The sequence below is a fragment of the Rana temporaria genome, chromosome 1 (genome assembly GCF_905171775.1).
Source record: "Rana temporaria chromosome 1, aRanTem1.1, whole genome shotgun sequence".
Classification (NCBI taxonomy): domain Eukaryota; kingdom Metazoa; phylum Chordata; class Amphibia; order Anura; family Ranidae; genus Rana; species Rana temporaria.
This window is the reverse complement of record NC_053489.1, coordinates 75,670,236-75,685,469: the sequence shown is the minus strand read 5'-3', so window position 1 is coordinate 75,685,469 and position 15,234 is coordinate 75,670,236. Positions and strand designations below refer to the sequence as shown.

General features: G+C 46.3%; 1 protein-coding gene and 1 non-coding gene across 2 annotated transcripts in view; both read left to right on the top strand.

Annotated features, from left to right (window-relative positions):
- LOC120928253 (chondroitin sulfate proteoglycan 4-like) overlaps positions 1-15,234 on the top strand; it is a 99,199-nt gene that overhangs the window by 66,466 nt on the left and 17,499 nt on the right. Inside the window, exons 6-8 of the mRNA XM_040339359.1 lie at positions 2,439-2,637; positions 3,399-3,530; positions 10,669-10,841. Coding sequence (XP_040195293.1) covers positions 2,439-2,637; positions 3,399-3,530; positions 10,669-10,841 — 504 coding nt within the window. The remainder of the gene's footprint in view (positions 1-2,438; positions 2,638-3,398; positions 3,531-10,668; positions 10,842-15,234) is intronic.
- Positions 4,597-4,755, top strand: LOC120925722. The gene has a single exon (XR_005746922.1). It is a non-coding gene; the product is annotated as a U1 spliceosomal RNA (small nuclear RNA).

Here is a 15,234-nt window from a genome sequence, read left to right as displayed (position 1 = left end):
TTGTATATATGTAATTCGGCATTCCATGCCTAATGTTTTTTCCATCGGAGAAACTCAGATGAGAGCTTTTTGTTGGGAATCCTGACCCTGTGTATGCTCCATCTGACTTTTTTCCCACAGGAAAACTGCAGAGAAGAAAAAAAAGAAAGCAGGATCTCTTTTTTTCTTTTTTTCCCCGTGCATGCTTAGAAGCATTAAACTTCATTTTTCTCGGCTCGTCGTAGTGTTGTACGTCACTGCGTTTTTGACAGTTGGAAATTTTGTGTGACCGTGTGTACGCAAGACAAGCTAGATGCGGAATCCCGTCGGGAAAGCCATCGTTTTTTTTTTCCTGACAGGTCGTGTGTACGGGGCACATGGCATTATAAAGAGTTCCAAAAACGTCATGGCAAAGTATGAAATGCCTAAAAATTAATACATTTCAGTATATATGCACAACTAAATAAATCTTTATATACTCCTTGCTCAAATATTTTACTGAGAAAGAACAGGTACAAGAAATACTGTATATAAAAAGAAAATTTGTAACAGGATAAGTTTGACAAAAAAAGCACAATAGCGCATCAAATCAGGGGCACAGCCCCGGTGGTGCAAGTAGGTAGCAACGAAGCCAAACAGTATACAATATAACAGCCACATTTTTATTATTATTATTATTCAGGATTTATATAGCGCCAACAGTCAATCACTGATACCCAACAAAGTTGTACAGCTACAAGCTCTAAGGGTGCCGGACCTGATTATTTTTTGTATGTGTCCAGCGTTATTGGGTCCATGAGTTATGATAGCATGAAAGAGTGACAAATATAAGGTTGGGTAGTATGAGAAAGAGGGAGTACACATACGCCATCTAGTGGCAGAGAACCTAATTGCAGAGCCCTTTGCAAAGAAATATGATGTATAAAGATATATTTTAAAATATTACAAAAAATAAAGCGACCATCTAGATTAGCAAAACTGACCATCACTAGTCTTACTGGGGTTTTGATGTTTGAAAGAGGCTAGCTTAGAGGAAGCCAGATATAGGGTAGACCCCATCACTTAAATTGGCCTTTCAGAAAAAATTGTAGCTGCTAACTTTTAATAAACAAAAAAATCACCTGTCCCACGATCCAGCAATGCGGCCACCCGAACCCTTGGTTCTCTCCATATAAACGTAAAAATGTATTAATAGAAAATTGGAAAAACTCACGTTTAGAAAGTGGATCGACATCACCCCAGATGTCTCTTTAGATAAAACGCGTGGGGTCGAGCCCTGCTGATGTCATTACATTACCCACAAACCTAAATTTTAAGCGCTTGATCCACTTTCTAAATGTTTCCAATTTTATTTTAATACATTTTTACGTTTATACGAATCCACACTATGTGGAGTATTTTCTTTTTTGGTCATGCCATTTTGAATAGGATTTGGTCTGACAAGTTGGCTGCTTCTCGTGACATATCTTGACCAATTGGATTATCTTACAACTTGATCTGAAACCCAGACGTGGAGGTCCCATATTTTGGTGGTTGCACCATAAGCCTTGTTGACTCATTGAGCAATATGCCCATTTGAGTCCTCTCACTCTGGTAAGCCTCCTCAGTAAAAGGTGGTGGGTCTATTGTCTGTGTCTTCCCTTCAACATTGATGTCATGTGGAATCCCACTTCTATTTACACAATTTGTTTTTGCCGTCCAGTCACAGACTGTTATGTTTTAAAAACAAAGTTTATATGATGGCACATGGACTTTAGTTTGGGTGTGAATTGTGTCCCATTAGAAGTTGATTGCCGCCATTAGTAGTATATAAAACAATAATCCAGTATACATCCCATAGTTTGTAGATGCTATAACGTTCACACCAACAATATACACTTCTTGGGATTTTTGTTTTATCAAATGTGTGTAGCAGAATACATTTTGGCCAAAATATAACTAAAAAATATTGTTTTTTTTTTTTTTACAAAATTGACCATCTTTTTTTATTTGGATCGCAAAAAATAACCCAGTGCTGTTAAAATACCACCATAAGAAAGCTCTATTTGGGGGGGGGGGGGAGGGATAATCAATTTTTGTTTGTGCTGTCATGCAACGTTATACCCAATCACCAGTTAAAGTTGCGCAGTGCAGAATAGCAAAAATAGCCTTGTCATGAAGTGGGTAGAATCTTCTGGAGCTGGATTGGTTAAGCTATGAGAAGAAAGAAAATGTTAGATTTCTGCATGCGACAGACAAACGCATACTAAACCCTTCAAACCTATTAAAATTGTGCCATTCAATGGGCTTTATCAAGGCAATCCTTGAAACATACCTTCATTTTTATTTAGATAATTTAATGACTCCTTCAAAGGCAATCCTCTGGTAATATGAAGGATACAGTAGGTTATAAAGCTATGTGCCATTAATCCATGAAGACTGGCCTTGCATTAAGGCATGTGTTTTGTGTGTGTTTTTAGGTCTGGGTTGGCTCTGTGACTGAAGTGACTTCTAATGATTTGTTGGCTGAAGATAAGGACACCTCCCCTGCTGATCTGGTGTTTTTCATCACTCCCCCCAGCAATGGTCACCTGTCACTGAAATCCCATCCAGATCGGAGCATTCTCAATTTCACCCAGCAGCACATAAATAATGGACAGCTGGTGTTTGTACACAATGGTGAGCAAATGAAGATTTAAAATGTTTTCTAATTTATGATGGATTTACAGGGACATGGGTGTCCTACAGTGTGAAATATTGGTTAGACAAGCATAGTAGCATTTGGGTAGTGCCACTCTTTATAGAAAATATGCCTATATTTACGTTTGTTCTCCATGGTCTCGCTATATGTAGGAACATAACCACCCTCTCTTGCTCACTTTTGAGATGGACTAGGCACTATAGCATAGAGCAGTGAAACTAACCTGCGTTGCTTATTCCAAACAAAAGAGCCCAAAAAGCAGCGGTCCATGAGCTTACAGAGGTGGCAACTATTTCATGAAAAATAGATTGTAGGGTCATTAACGAGTTAACGTGTGTAAATTATTTTTAGAGAATAAAGATGTAATTTACTGGAAATTAAGAAAGATATGTGACAGTCCCTTTTACAGTGAAGAAATAGTCATGGGGGTGGATTTACTACAGGGAAATAGACTGTGCTGTTGCTCCAGAGCTTAGTAAATGAGGTGAAGCTTCACTTTTTAAAAGAGAACCTAATCGTATGCAAAAAAAAAGAATTAAAACGCGTGTTTGCTTTTTACATGATTGGATATCAGTGGAGTTTCCCCTCATTTACTAAGCTCTGGAGAAACTGCACTTGCAAAGTGCCCAGTCTTTTAGCCTTTAGTAAATCAACCCCATGTTCTACTAAATACCGTTTTGGAAGTAAAACAGGCAGTGTTGTACCCTTGCTGATGTTCTCTTTGATGGTCTTGTTTCAGGACCAATGTCTGGGGGATTCAACTTCCAGGTTACAGATGGTTTGAATTTTGCACCTAGACAAATTTTTAGTATCACTGCAAGAACCCTGGTTATAAATCTGGAAGTAAATAAAGGTCTTGCTGTATTTCCAGGTAAGTACTGCAACTGCATTTTATCATAGTTGGTAAGGTTGAATAAAGACATCAGTCCATCTGGTTCAACCTGGATGGACTGATATCCTCTTCTCCTTTTCTTTTTTTTTTTTTTTAAAACAGATGCACTGTTATAGAAATTTGGTTTCAGATGTTTTGGTTGTCTAAAGATAATCATGGGTGGCACTTAGGCTCCATGCACACTGAAGCTGATAAACTATAGTTTATTGGCATTTTGGCTTTTTTTTTTTTTTTAAAAAGGCCATAAACTGCACTCTATGTTAGCCTATGTGTCTATGCACACATGGAAGTTTTTTAGTGTTAATGAGCAGCAGGGCCAGACTAGCCTACCGGGATCCCGGGACATCTCCCGGTAGGCTGCCTGCCCTGAGGCTGCTTTGGGCTAAGCTGTGGCTGCTGCGCAGTGCTCCGCTCCCTCCTCCTCCACTACACGTCACACAGAGTCAGCGGGCATCTCCTCTCCTGCTGTGTGGCTGCGAGTGTGAAAACTTTGGCCGCGCTGCTGTTTGAAAAGTCCCCCTCCTCCTCCTAGACCAGATCGTGTCTGCTGTAGGTGGGGGGGGGGGGGGCAAAAGCTAGTAATGTGGCTTCAGTTATGAGCAGAGTGCCTATTACATTCTCTTTCACAACACTGCTCGAACCCCGCACTGACAGCTACCCCCCCCCCCGCTCCTCGCACGGATGTCGGACAGGAGAGAGAGGGAAAAAAAAGATACAGATAGCAGGCTCTTCTCCTCTCACCCCCCCTCGTGTGTGTCCCTGCGGCCCCTCCCCTCCCACATTCCAATCCTCGGCAGCTCCTCCATGCAAAGAGAAACTCCAGCAGCAGCAGGTAGATAGTGGAGGAAAGGACAGCTTGTATTATGGATGCTGCCTGCAACCCCCCACAGAGGATCCACAGCTCTCCAGGTCAGCTAAATCCTTGCTTCCTAATGAGACTTCTCAGTGATTGAAAAGAAAGCAGCACACAGGTGGGTCAGTCATTGATGGGGCTGAACAGAGTGTGTTGTCGCCTCCAGAGTCCCTCAACCAACACAGCAGCCCACTACTTACCTGGCAGGAGAGACACCATGATCATGAAGGTGGTTCTCCCAGGGCGAGGCACGGCTATTGCACACTCTAGGCCGTGCTGATCGTGGTTGTCTTCCCTGCCGCTTCTCGGCCTTTTGGCTGGGACTGGGTGTGGTATCTGTCCTTATCAGTTGTCAGCGGAGCGCTGAAGCACCTCCTACATGGGGAGGGTGGATGCAATCCAATGACGTCATTGGACCTGGAAGGATGGTTTCAGCAGGGACTACGCTGTGCTGCCCGACAGAATACTGGGGGCCGGCCCATGGTTGAGTCTGAGCCATCTGGAAGGGTGCTCCTGGTGAGGATGGGTACTGCGCTTGGTCTTGGTCTTTTTGCCGAGTTCTAGTCTGGCCTTCTGGCTGGCTGGTGTAAGTGCTATCTCTGTCAGCGATCCGGTAGGAGGAGCTGGTAATGCCCTGTGGTATGACGGGGTAGAGCCATGCAAATCCGCTGGGTTGACGGAGGGTCTGGAGGGGCTAGTATTGGTGGAGGCTGTTACCTGAGCGGCAGTTCTCCCCAAGAAAACCTTGAAGGGCTCTCTAGCTGACAGGGGTGGAGGGCTGCACTGGCCGGTCGGGGGGTCGGATATGGAACGAAAAGCCTATGGTGCATGTGCCCCTGGAGTGGCAGTCCAGGGGTATCTGAAGATCACTGTGTGTGAGGGACACATTGATTGAAGGATACCACGGTCACTGCACCAGATACACGCTTTTTTTAGCACCTGCCTCCTGGGCCGGGCCTTTTGGCTAGGACCGGAGGAATTTTTTATTCCTGGCCGGAGGGCCTGGTCATTGTTTCACCACAATGGCCACTTCTTTCACTCTCCTCTCCACTATCCCTTCCCCCACTTTATTTTATTTAAGCCTGTGTTTGTCACTTTTTTGTCTTTTTTTGTTGTGCACGTTTTGTCACTGTGTGATTAGTAGGGTGCGGGTCCTCGGGCCAGCCCTGAACGTCTTGGGAGTGGGTGGACATGGCCTTCTGGCTTAGTTCGCCTGCTCTCATGGGGTCTCCCTTCGGGGGAGCCCCACCTAGTACTGGGAGGGTTCTGTTTCGGCAGTCCCTCCGAGGAAGTTGGGTCCGTGTCGGCTTCGGTTGCTCGGACCACAGTACCTCAGTCCCCGTCTGGAGCCTAACGCCCCGGGGGATCAGGGTTTGGGTCCCTCTTCACAGGAGGACCACTTGACGTTGCACCCGTCTGCACGTTTTTGTGAACACTCTTTATGTGTGTGCACATTTTTTCTGCACCGGGTGGAGTTTTTTGGGTGTGTTCACACGCCATAGGCTTTTAAAAAAAAAAGAAAAAGCAGCCCACTAGGGTTTCCATAGTGTGGTGTACTACAAGCCCCAGCATGCTCTACCAACCTATGTATATGTATAGCACAGGCTAGTAGGCCGTGTTTGCTGACCAATCCAGGGCCCAAGCCTTCATCTATAGTAAGGGAAATACTTCCTCTCATCTCGCCAGCCTCCGAGCACACTTATGTAAGGGAGAGCTCTGTGGACTGTGATTTAAAGGGTGACTCTGATGTATGTGGGGGCTTTGGTGATCAGAAACCCCTTACATCAGGATACCAAGAGTACCTCTTTGGACCAGCTCACTCCAGACGCAGTTCCGTTCAGTTTCGTGTGCTTTTTTTTATGCACAAAATACATGCATTTCAATGGCTCTATTTGGCTCTAGTTCACACCATGCAGTCAGTTTTCGGTCAGTTTCTGCACCGGAACCTGCATGGTGTGAACTAGAGCCATTGAAAGACTTGGAAAACACTGTGCATGCATTTTTAGCGCAGTAAAAATGCGCGCAAAACTGTACGATAGTGCGTCTGGTGTGAACTGGCTTTTACATCGGTTTCCCTTTATATTGCAGTCCTCAGAGCCCTTTCACATGGGTAGACTCTGCCAAGCAAATCCACCTGCTCAGTGGGGGAACTCTCGGCTGATCCCTGCTGAGCAGACGGATGACAGGTCCGTGTCTGCTCCACTTGTGCATAGTGGACACGGTCACAGACTGTTATTCTCTATGGACCGGTCTGACTGTCATCCAATCTGCTAGACGGATGGGGAATCTTTTTGTCATTGGAGTGGATGCAGGCAGGTGTAAATGGACATGTCTTTTTACAACCGCCTCCCCATACAAAACAATGGGTAGTCCACTCAGTTCAAATGTGTAAAAGGGGTCCTGCTGCAGGACCATAATCAAGGGCCCCGTGATGGAGAAAAGGACCCCAGGAGCATTAGAAAGGGTCCCAGGGGTCCTTCATGGTTTCTTGGGGGCCCTGAAAGTTTCTAGTTACACCTCTGGGCACAGGCACTGACTGCAGTGAGGCTGCGATTATGGACACGGTGAGACTGCATTATGGGCACGGTGATACTGCATTATGGGCACGGTGATACTGCATTATGGGCACGGTGAGACTGCATTATGGGCACGGTGAGACTGCATTATGGGCACGGTGAGGCTGCAATGATGGGCACGGTGAGGCTGCAATGATGGGCACGGTGAGGTTGCAATGATGGGCGCGGTGAGGCTGCATTGATGGGCGCGGTCAGGCTGCAATGATGGGCGCGGTCAGGCTGCAATGATGGGCGCGGTCAGGCTGCAATGATGGGCACGGTCAGGCTGCAATGATGGGCACGGTCAGGCTGCAATGATGGGCACGGTCAGGCTGCAATGATGGGCACTGAGGTTGCAATGATGGGCACGGTCAGGCTGCAATGATGGGCATGGTCAGGCTGCAATGATGGGCACTGAGGTTGCAATGATGGGTACAGTGAGGCTACAATGATGGGCACGGTCAGGCTGCAATGATGGGCACGGTCAGGCTGCAATGATGGGCACGGTCAGGCTGCAATGATGGGCACGGTCAGGCTGCAATGATGGGCACGGTCAGGCTGCAATGATGGGCACGGTCAGGCTGCAATGATGGGCACGGTCAGGCTGCAATGATGGGCACGGTCAGGCTGCAATGATGGGTACAGTGAGGCTACAATGATTGGCACGGTCAGGCTGCAATGATGGGCACGGTCAGGCTGCAATGATGGGCACTGAGGTTGCAATGATGGGTAAAGTGAGGCTACAATGATTGGCACGGTCAGGCTGCAATGATGGGTACAGTGAGGCTGCATTTGATGGTCACTGTTGAGGCTGATTGATCTCTTGTACCATATCTGCAGTCTCTGACCATCTCCTGTATCATGTCTACATATCTTACCGTCTTTATTATCATGTCCTCAGGCTCTAACCATCTCCTGTACCATTCCCACAACCTCTGACATCTTCTGTACCATGCCCTCTGCCTCTGACATCTCCTTTACCATGCCCGCAGCCTCTGCCATTTTGACATCTCCTCCTGTACCATGCCCTCTGCCTCTGACATCTCCTGTACCATGCCCTCTGCCTCTGACATCTCCTGTACCATGCCCTCTGCCTCTGACATCTCCTGTACCATGCCCTCTGCCTCTGAGGCCTCGTACACATGACCAGATCTATCCGCTGGGATTGATCCGCGGATCAGTTCCAGCGGACAAACCTGGTCGTCTGTACGGTCTAGCAGATATTTATCCGCGGAGATTCGTCCGGCCGATCGATTTCAAGCGGATAGAAATTTCTTAGCATGCTAAGAAATCTATCCGCTTGAATCATGTCCAGCGGATTGATCCGGTCGTCTGTACAGACTCACCGGATCAATCCGTCCGCTCCCCTCCCTCGCATGCGTCGTAATGATTTGACGCATGCGTGGAAGTACTTACCTTTCAGCGTCACGCATGTCGCCGCGTCATCGCGGATGTATTCCGCGCGGATTTTGATCCCATGGTGTGTACAAGCCATCGGATCAAAATCCGGAGGAGGAGATCCCCTCGTCTGTACGAGGCCTGACATCTCCTGTATCATGCCCACAGCCTATGACATCTCCTGTATCATGCCTGCAGCCTCCAACATCTCCTGTATCATGCCCACAGCCTCTGACATCTTCTGTATCATGTCTGCAACCCCTGACATCTCCTGTATCATGCCTGCAGCCTCTGACATCTCCTGTATCATGCCCGCAGCCTCTGACATCTTCTGTATCATGTCTGCAACCTCTGACATCTCCTGTATCATGCCCGCAGCCTCTGACATCTCCTGTATCATGCCCGCAGCCTCTGACATCTCCTTTATCATGCCCACAGCCTCTGACATCTTCTGTATTATGTCTGCAACCTCTGACCAACTCTTGTTTTATATCATGTCTGTATTCTGGAGAGGAGTCAACGTTGGGAGCACTGCTGGGATGGGGGTCATGGGAGATGTCAGACGTGTGTGGACTGTGGAGAGACAATAGGAAAACCAGAGCCATCAACCAGGAGCCGACTGACTGATCCCTGCAAGGTGCTCCTGAGAGGTGGTCAATGACAGCGCCGCCAGGCCAGTCTGGGGGGGGAGGGGGGTCATTGATGTAAGGGGGAGTTGATGTAAGGTGTCCCCCTTAATAATTGCTCCACTTTTAACTGTAATTTGCTGTTATATATCCCTAGCCCTATGTGCTTTCAGATCTGTCTTATCTATATATAATACACTCTTCAAATGTGCTTTAAAATGCATGATTTCCCCTTTTATGAACAAGAAAATAATGACGTTATTCTGTTGGGCTTGTATAAAAATTCTATGGGGCTGGTATGACCTTTTTTTTCAGGGCTGGTTTTTACTCCCAGTCCGGCCCTGATGAGCAGTTGAGTTTATGGGCTTTTTTCTGAACGCCAGAAATTTGCGTTCAAAGTGCCTTTTTTTACGGCTGGCAAAAACGCTACTAAACGCTCAAACGCAGCTCGCCATTGTTTTTTAGCGTTTTTTATCAATTCAAAAAAAAAAAAAAAAAGCTACACTGAAAAACGCTAATAAACGCTATTGCAAAAACGCTAAAAAACTTTGAAAGGCTCCCTGCAAACCTACTGGTGTTTTTTATAGCTTTTTTTTTTTTTTAGCTTCCAGTGTGCATGGAGCCTTAAAGGTCTGCAAAGACTCCAACCATAGAACACTTTCTCCTACTCAAATAACATGCTTAGATCCTCCAAATTGACATGCTGATATCTATTGATATTAAAAACCATGTACTGTTGGAATTTTCTTTGGCCCTGTCCAGCCCCCTCCCACCCTACATCCTTGGAAATTCGTTGGCCGAACAGCAAACTTTATTTAAGTGGATGCATCTCTTGTTTAGGTGGTCTGACAGCTACTATTGATAGCTGTCACAGAATGCAATTGCCCAGCAGAAGGGATTCATCCATCCATGCTGTAAGTGTCGCTGTAGGAATCTGTTAGATTTTCAAACCGCATGTTGCCAGCATTGGTAAGCTGTTCGCTAAAAGATTTTTGCATTACCAACTGTAACACAAATTACCTGTATTTATATTGCAGTACTAGGCCCAGGCCTAGGGCAGAACTTTGCAGGGGGGCAGCACAAAAAGAGTCCATGCCGGCTTGCACTACACTGTTAGGCAAATTAGTCTAGCGCCCCCATAAAGCGGCCACTCTGCTTCCGCCCGGCATTCCGCAACTGTGTGTGTGTGGTTGCTTCTAATTTTGACTGTCCTATCATCCTGGACCACAAACCTTCCTCACTGTGCTATTTTTCTGTTGCACCATTGGCATGGGTATATTTTCTTAGTCCTCTCAATAAAATTATCAGAAATGTGTGCTTAAAATAGAACTATAATCAACACTTTTTTCATTTTGGATAGAGTAAGGGAGGGTTATAGCCCCTGTCAATTTATTTTTTACCATCCCTGTCCAATTGTGGAGATTTCCCTTCATGTCCTGCCCCATAGCCAAACAGGAAGTGAGAGAAAAACTATACAAATTAAGGGAATCCTGGGCTTAATTTCCCTTAATGTCAGAACTAGTGTCCCCCCCCCCCCCCCCTGAAAATTTCAGGGCGGGTCTTAAAAAAAAACGGGTATGGCCTTGACAGGAAAGGGTGGGTCATATTTAAATTAGGAGGTGCAGAAGTTTAGTCAGGCCTAGGGCAGCATAAAACCTAAATGCACTATTTTTTTCATTGTCCAGGAACACGAAGGGTCCTTTCTTCAGGGGTGTTAAAAGCTGTAACCAATGACCAGAGTGACATAAATAATAGGACAATAACATTCCAAGTGTCAAGCCCTCCAAAACACGGTCGAATCATAAAATTGGAACAGGAAAATGCAACAACAGAAGTGTCAACCTTTACCCAGTCAATGGTAAGTAACAGTTTATATGCCATTTCTACTAAAGACATTATTGTGGGGGCAAAAAATATGAAGCTGATCTGAAAACACATCAGGGCGTGGTGGTGATTTTTGAGAAAGAAGGAAAAAATAAAGCAGCAGCAGAAATTCATCAATTTCTAATGGCATACAGATTCCTTGGTTTGGCCTGTTCTTTGGTGTAATCTGATTTGTTGGTATGGGACAACACCACCGTTTTTAATCACTGTAGGGCTACAACTAACGATTTTTTCTATAATCGATTAGTTGGCCGATTTAATTAATTAATCAATTAATCGGTTAATAGCCTAAAAAAAAAAAAAAGGTAATTTTGCTGCGATTTTTGCATTATTACATTTTTTTTTTGCCCAATTTGTTGTTGGGCAGATTAAAAAAACACAAATTGTGGCAAAAACGGATTACATGCTTTTCTGCAGCTTCTCCGTTGAAGTATATTGAACCAAAAAAACAAAATGGTATTGTTTTGCATTTAAAAAAGTCCTTGCCCTTTCCAAGTACACAGCAGCTGAAAAAATCATGGATGTGAATGTGTTCCATAGGAAACCATGTAAATGAACTGTAGTGTGTTTCTGCAAAAAGCACCAAAAAACACAGGTGTGACCCAGGCCTGTGATGTTTAGTAACATAATGAGGTTAAAAAAACTAAAATTTGTACAAAAAGAGCAAATCGCTACTGTAAGGGGTTCATTTTTTACTGTGGGACAGTGAAAGTAATATTTACAGTAGCGATTTGCTATTTTTGTACTATAAAGGGCTATTTTTTTTTCAACCCCATTATGTTACTGGCCGATTAATCGATTATGAAAATAATCGATTAATTTCATAATCGATTAGTTGTTTCGGCCCTAAATCACTGTTCCTTATTGATTGAATATAAAAAAAGGGCAATAATGAAAAGTTAGTTCTTCTGAGATCAGCACATCCAATTTCTGCTGTATTTTAACTGTCATGGACGAACTGTCAACTATCATGGGATGTACTCCTAGTTCAATCTGTCTTTCTTGCTTTGTTTACCCTAGAATTTTAAAAACGCTCTAGTATTTTTGACAGGCTTTTTGCCTTGAATGAACCCTTAACATTTTTAGGTTGAGAGAATCTCTGCAGAAAAATTCCTGTATCTACAGATTAAAGTATGTTGTATGATCAGCGGGGTTGTAAATCGAATATCCAGTAAATAATTATTGGTGAGTTTTGAGTAGAGTTTTTTTTTTTTTTTTTTTTTTTTTTGTGGCACTTCTTAGGTTAAACTATCTAGTCTCTTTCTTTTTTTTTTTTTGGGGGGGGGGGGGGGGGTTCCCCTTATACAAGGACCCATTAACAGTTTGATGTTCTTGTGTTGCTCATTAATATGTTTTGTGTTGAGGCATCCCTTTGATTTTAAATTGCCTGCCAACACAGAAGGAATAGACAGTAAAAATTCATGCAGCATTGTGTTACTGTGCAGTGTGGTGCAAAGAGATGCATTGAACATATACAGCCCAGTGTGCACAATTTTAAAGCGGTAGGAAACTCTGCTTTATGACTTGTAACCACAAGTAAGCCTAAAATAAGGCTTGTAGGTACAGTGAAAATCTCCTAAAAGTGTACAGTTTAGGAGATATTCCCATTTGTAGTGACCAGTCACATCACCGACACCTGCACACTGTGCTCCGATTGATTTTAGGGATGACTGCCTCCCATGCGCATGCACAGAAGTGACGTCAGTGCGGCCCAGCCATTTAAACAGCTGGAGAGAGCAAGCACGGAAGGAAGACTTGTGAAAAAGGAAGTGACAACAGTGGTAACATCACACTGCTGGAGGGCTTTATTTTAAATAAGTCTGTCATAATGGGCTAATATGCATGCTAGTCTTTTATGACTTAAACTGCCTGTTTTTTTGGCCTTTAGCACTGGCCTTTAGTACTGCTTTAATCGGTTAAGACCCGGACCATTATGCAGGTTAAGGATAGAGGTCGACCAATATGGGTTTTTCTCTGCCCGATGCCGATATTTAGAAATCGGGGCAGGCGATGGCCGATATATGATGCCGATTTTTGCGGCCGATATTTTGGGACGATTTTTGGATTGGGATGCATTGTGGAGGAGAATGGATGGTGCTGGGCGTGGATGGGAGATGCGTTGTGGAGGGGGAAAGATGGTGCTGGCTGTGCGTGGGGGATGCATTGTGGAGGGGGGTGGATGAATGGTGCTGGGCGTGGGTGGGGGATGCGTTGTGGAGGGGGATAGATGGATGGTGCTGGCAGTGGATGTGTTGTGGAGGGGGATAGATGGATAGTGCTGGCCGTGGGTGGGGATGCATTGTGGAAGGGAAGAGATGGATGGTGCTGGCTGTGGATGGAGGGAGGTGGGTGGATGGATGGAGCTGGCCGTGGGTGGGGGATGCATTGTGGAGGGGGATGGATGGATGGAGCTGGCCGTGGGTGGGGGATGCATTGTGGAGGGGGAGAGATGGATGGTGCTGGCTGTGGATGGAGGGAGGGGGGTGGATGGATGCAGGTGGGTGGGGGATGTATTGTGAAGGGGGGGGATGGATGGATGGAGCTGGCCGTGGGTGGGGGATGTATTGTGAAGGGGGGGATGGATGGATGGAGCTGGCCGTGGGTGGGGGATGCATTGTGGAGGGGGGTGGATGGATGGAGCTGGCCGTGGGTGATGTATTGTGGAGGGGGGTGGATAGATGGAGCTGGCCGTGGGTGATGCATTGTGGAGGGGGGTGGATGGATGGAGCTGGCCGTGGGTGGGGGATGCATTGTGGAGGGGGGTGGATGGATGGAGCTGGCCGTGGGTGATGCGTTGTGGAGGGGGATGGATGGATGGATGGAGCTGGCCGTGGGTGGGGGATGCGTTGTGGAGGGGAAGAGATGGATGGTGCTGGCTGTGGATGGAGGGAGGGTGGTGGATGGAGCTGGCCGTGGGTGAGAGAAGCTTTGTAGAGGGGGGTGGATGGATGGAGCTGGCCGTGGGTGGGGGGTGGATATATATATACATTGTGACGGTATCGGTATGATATCCCCGTCAAGCATTCCCTCCTCTCCATACAAGAACATCACAGGATCCCCCACACATGAGTCAAGACTGGATGCTGGAACCAAGACACTTTATTGACACAAAAACTCAGCTTATATGTGGTTACAGCCTGTTAGGAACGCCCCCCTCACACAGTGGGGTTTCCCATACAGATTATAGGAGACAAGTCGGAGCCGACCATGCAGACACATTTCTTTAGATAAAGACATCACTGGAGTTAATTACTACGCTGAAGCAATCAGAATAATTAACATACTACTTCTCTAATCATTTAGCCTGATGATACAATACACATCTTTTAAGGGTAAACACAGATCTTCTTTACACAACACAATAGATCAATTAACCTTTAGAATAGTGAGGGGACATTAGCACGTCAATAACCTGTCAGAGGAATGAATCACACATGAAATTCCTTTCTACATCTACCCATGGCTAGCAGGGAGCAGTACACTGAGACATATAGGCAAATGTATCACAATGGCCCCCCTTTTGCTCCCTGCTCCGGCAAATCCGGTTGGACCTTTCCTGGTCCAGTAGGGTTGACGGGTTCAGAGCTTTTAGTCCGAGGTTAACTCCGTTTGGCATGACTGACCTCCCTTGGCAACTGCTTCAGACTCAGGTATGTCACCGGGTCGTCAGATCACACGCCGGTCAGTCCCCAAGTCTTTGTGCGATCTGCAAAGTCACCAGAAGTCAGTGTGAAGACAGCGAATGGGTCTGTGCGCCGCCGTCTAGGTGTCCCGCTATGGGAGGGGCAGGTTATGGCTCTGAAGTGACAATCACAGGAGATTCATAAAAAGAAAAAGTTATATTTGTTGAAATGCTGTAGCACTGGTGCTCAGAGTCCGGGGGGGGGAAGAGGGGACTCAGAGCCCCATAAGGTCAGCCACCCCCTGCTCCCTCCGCAGCCGCCGGTTCTCCTCTTTGAGCTTCTCCAGCTCCATCTCCAGTTCATGGAGCCTGGGGGGGTCAGCCCGCTGTGACCTCAGGTGGTTGTTCTCCTCCTCCATGCGGCTTATCCACTCCTCCAGCTCTATGTACTCACGGATCAGATCCTGCTTGCTCATGTCCTGCAGGCTTTCCACGTGGTCCTTCATCATCAGGAACTGGGTGGTGGTGTAAGGGGCCACCGGTGGGCCCTTGGCGAACATCTCGGCCCGCATCTGGGGCGCCCGCTGCGATTCCATCTCCTCCAGTCGCTTCTTCTCCTCCCAGGTCCGCTGGTTATATGACTTCCAGGACCTCTTCTTCTTGGAGGGTAGCTGGCGGTGCCTCTTTCTGCCCAGCTCCCTCCAAGGCCCCTCCGGCTCATGGCTGTCGCCCATGACCAGCTGAC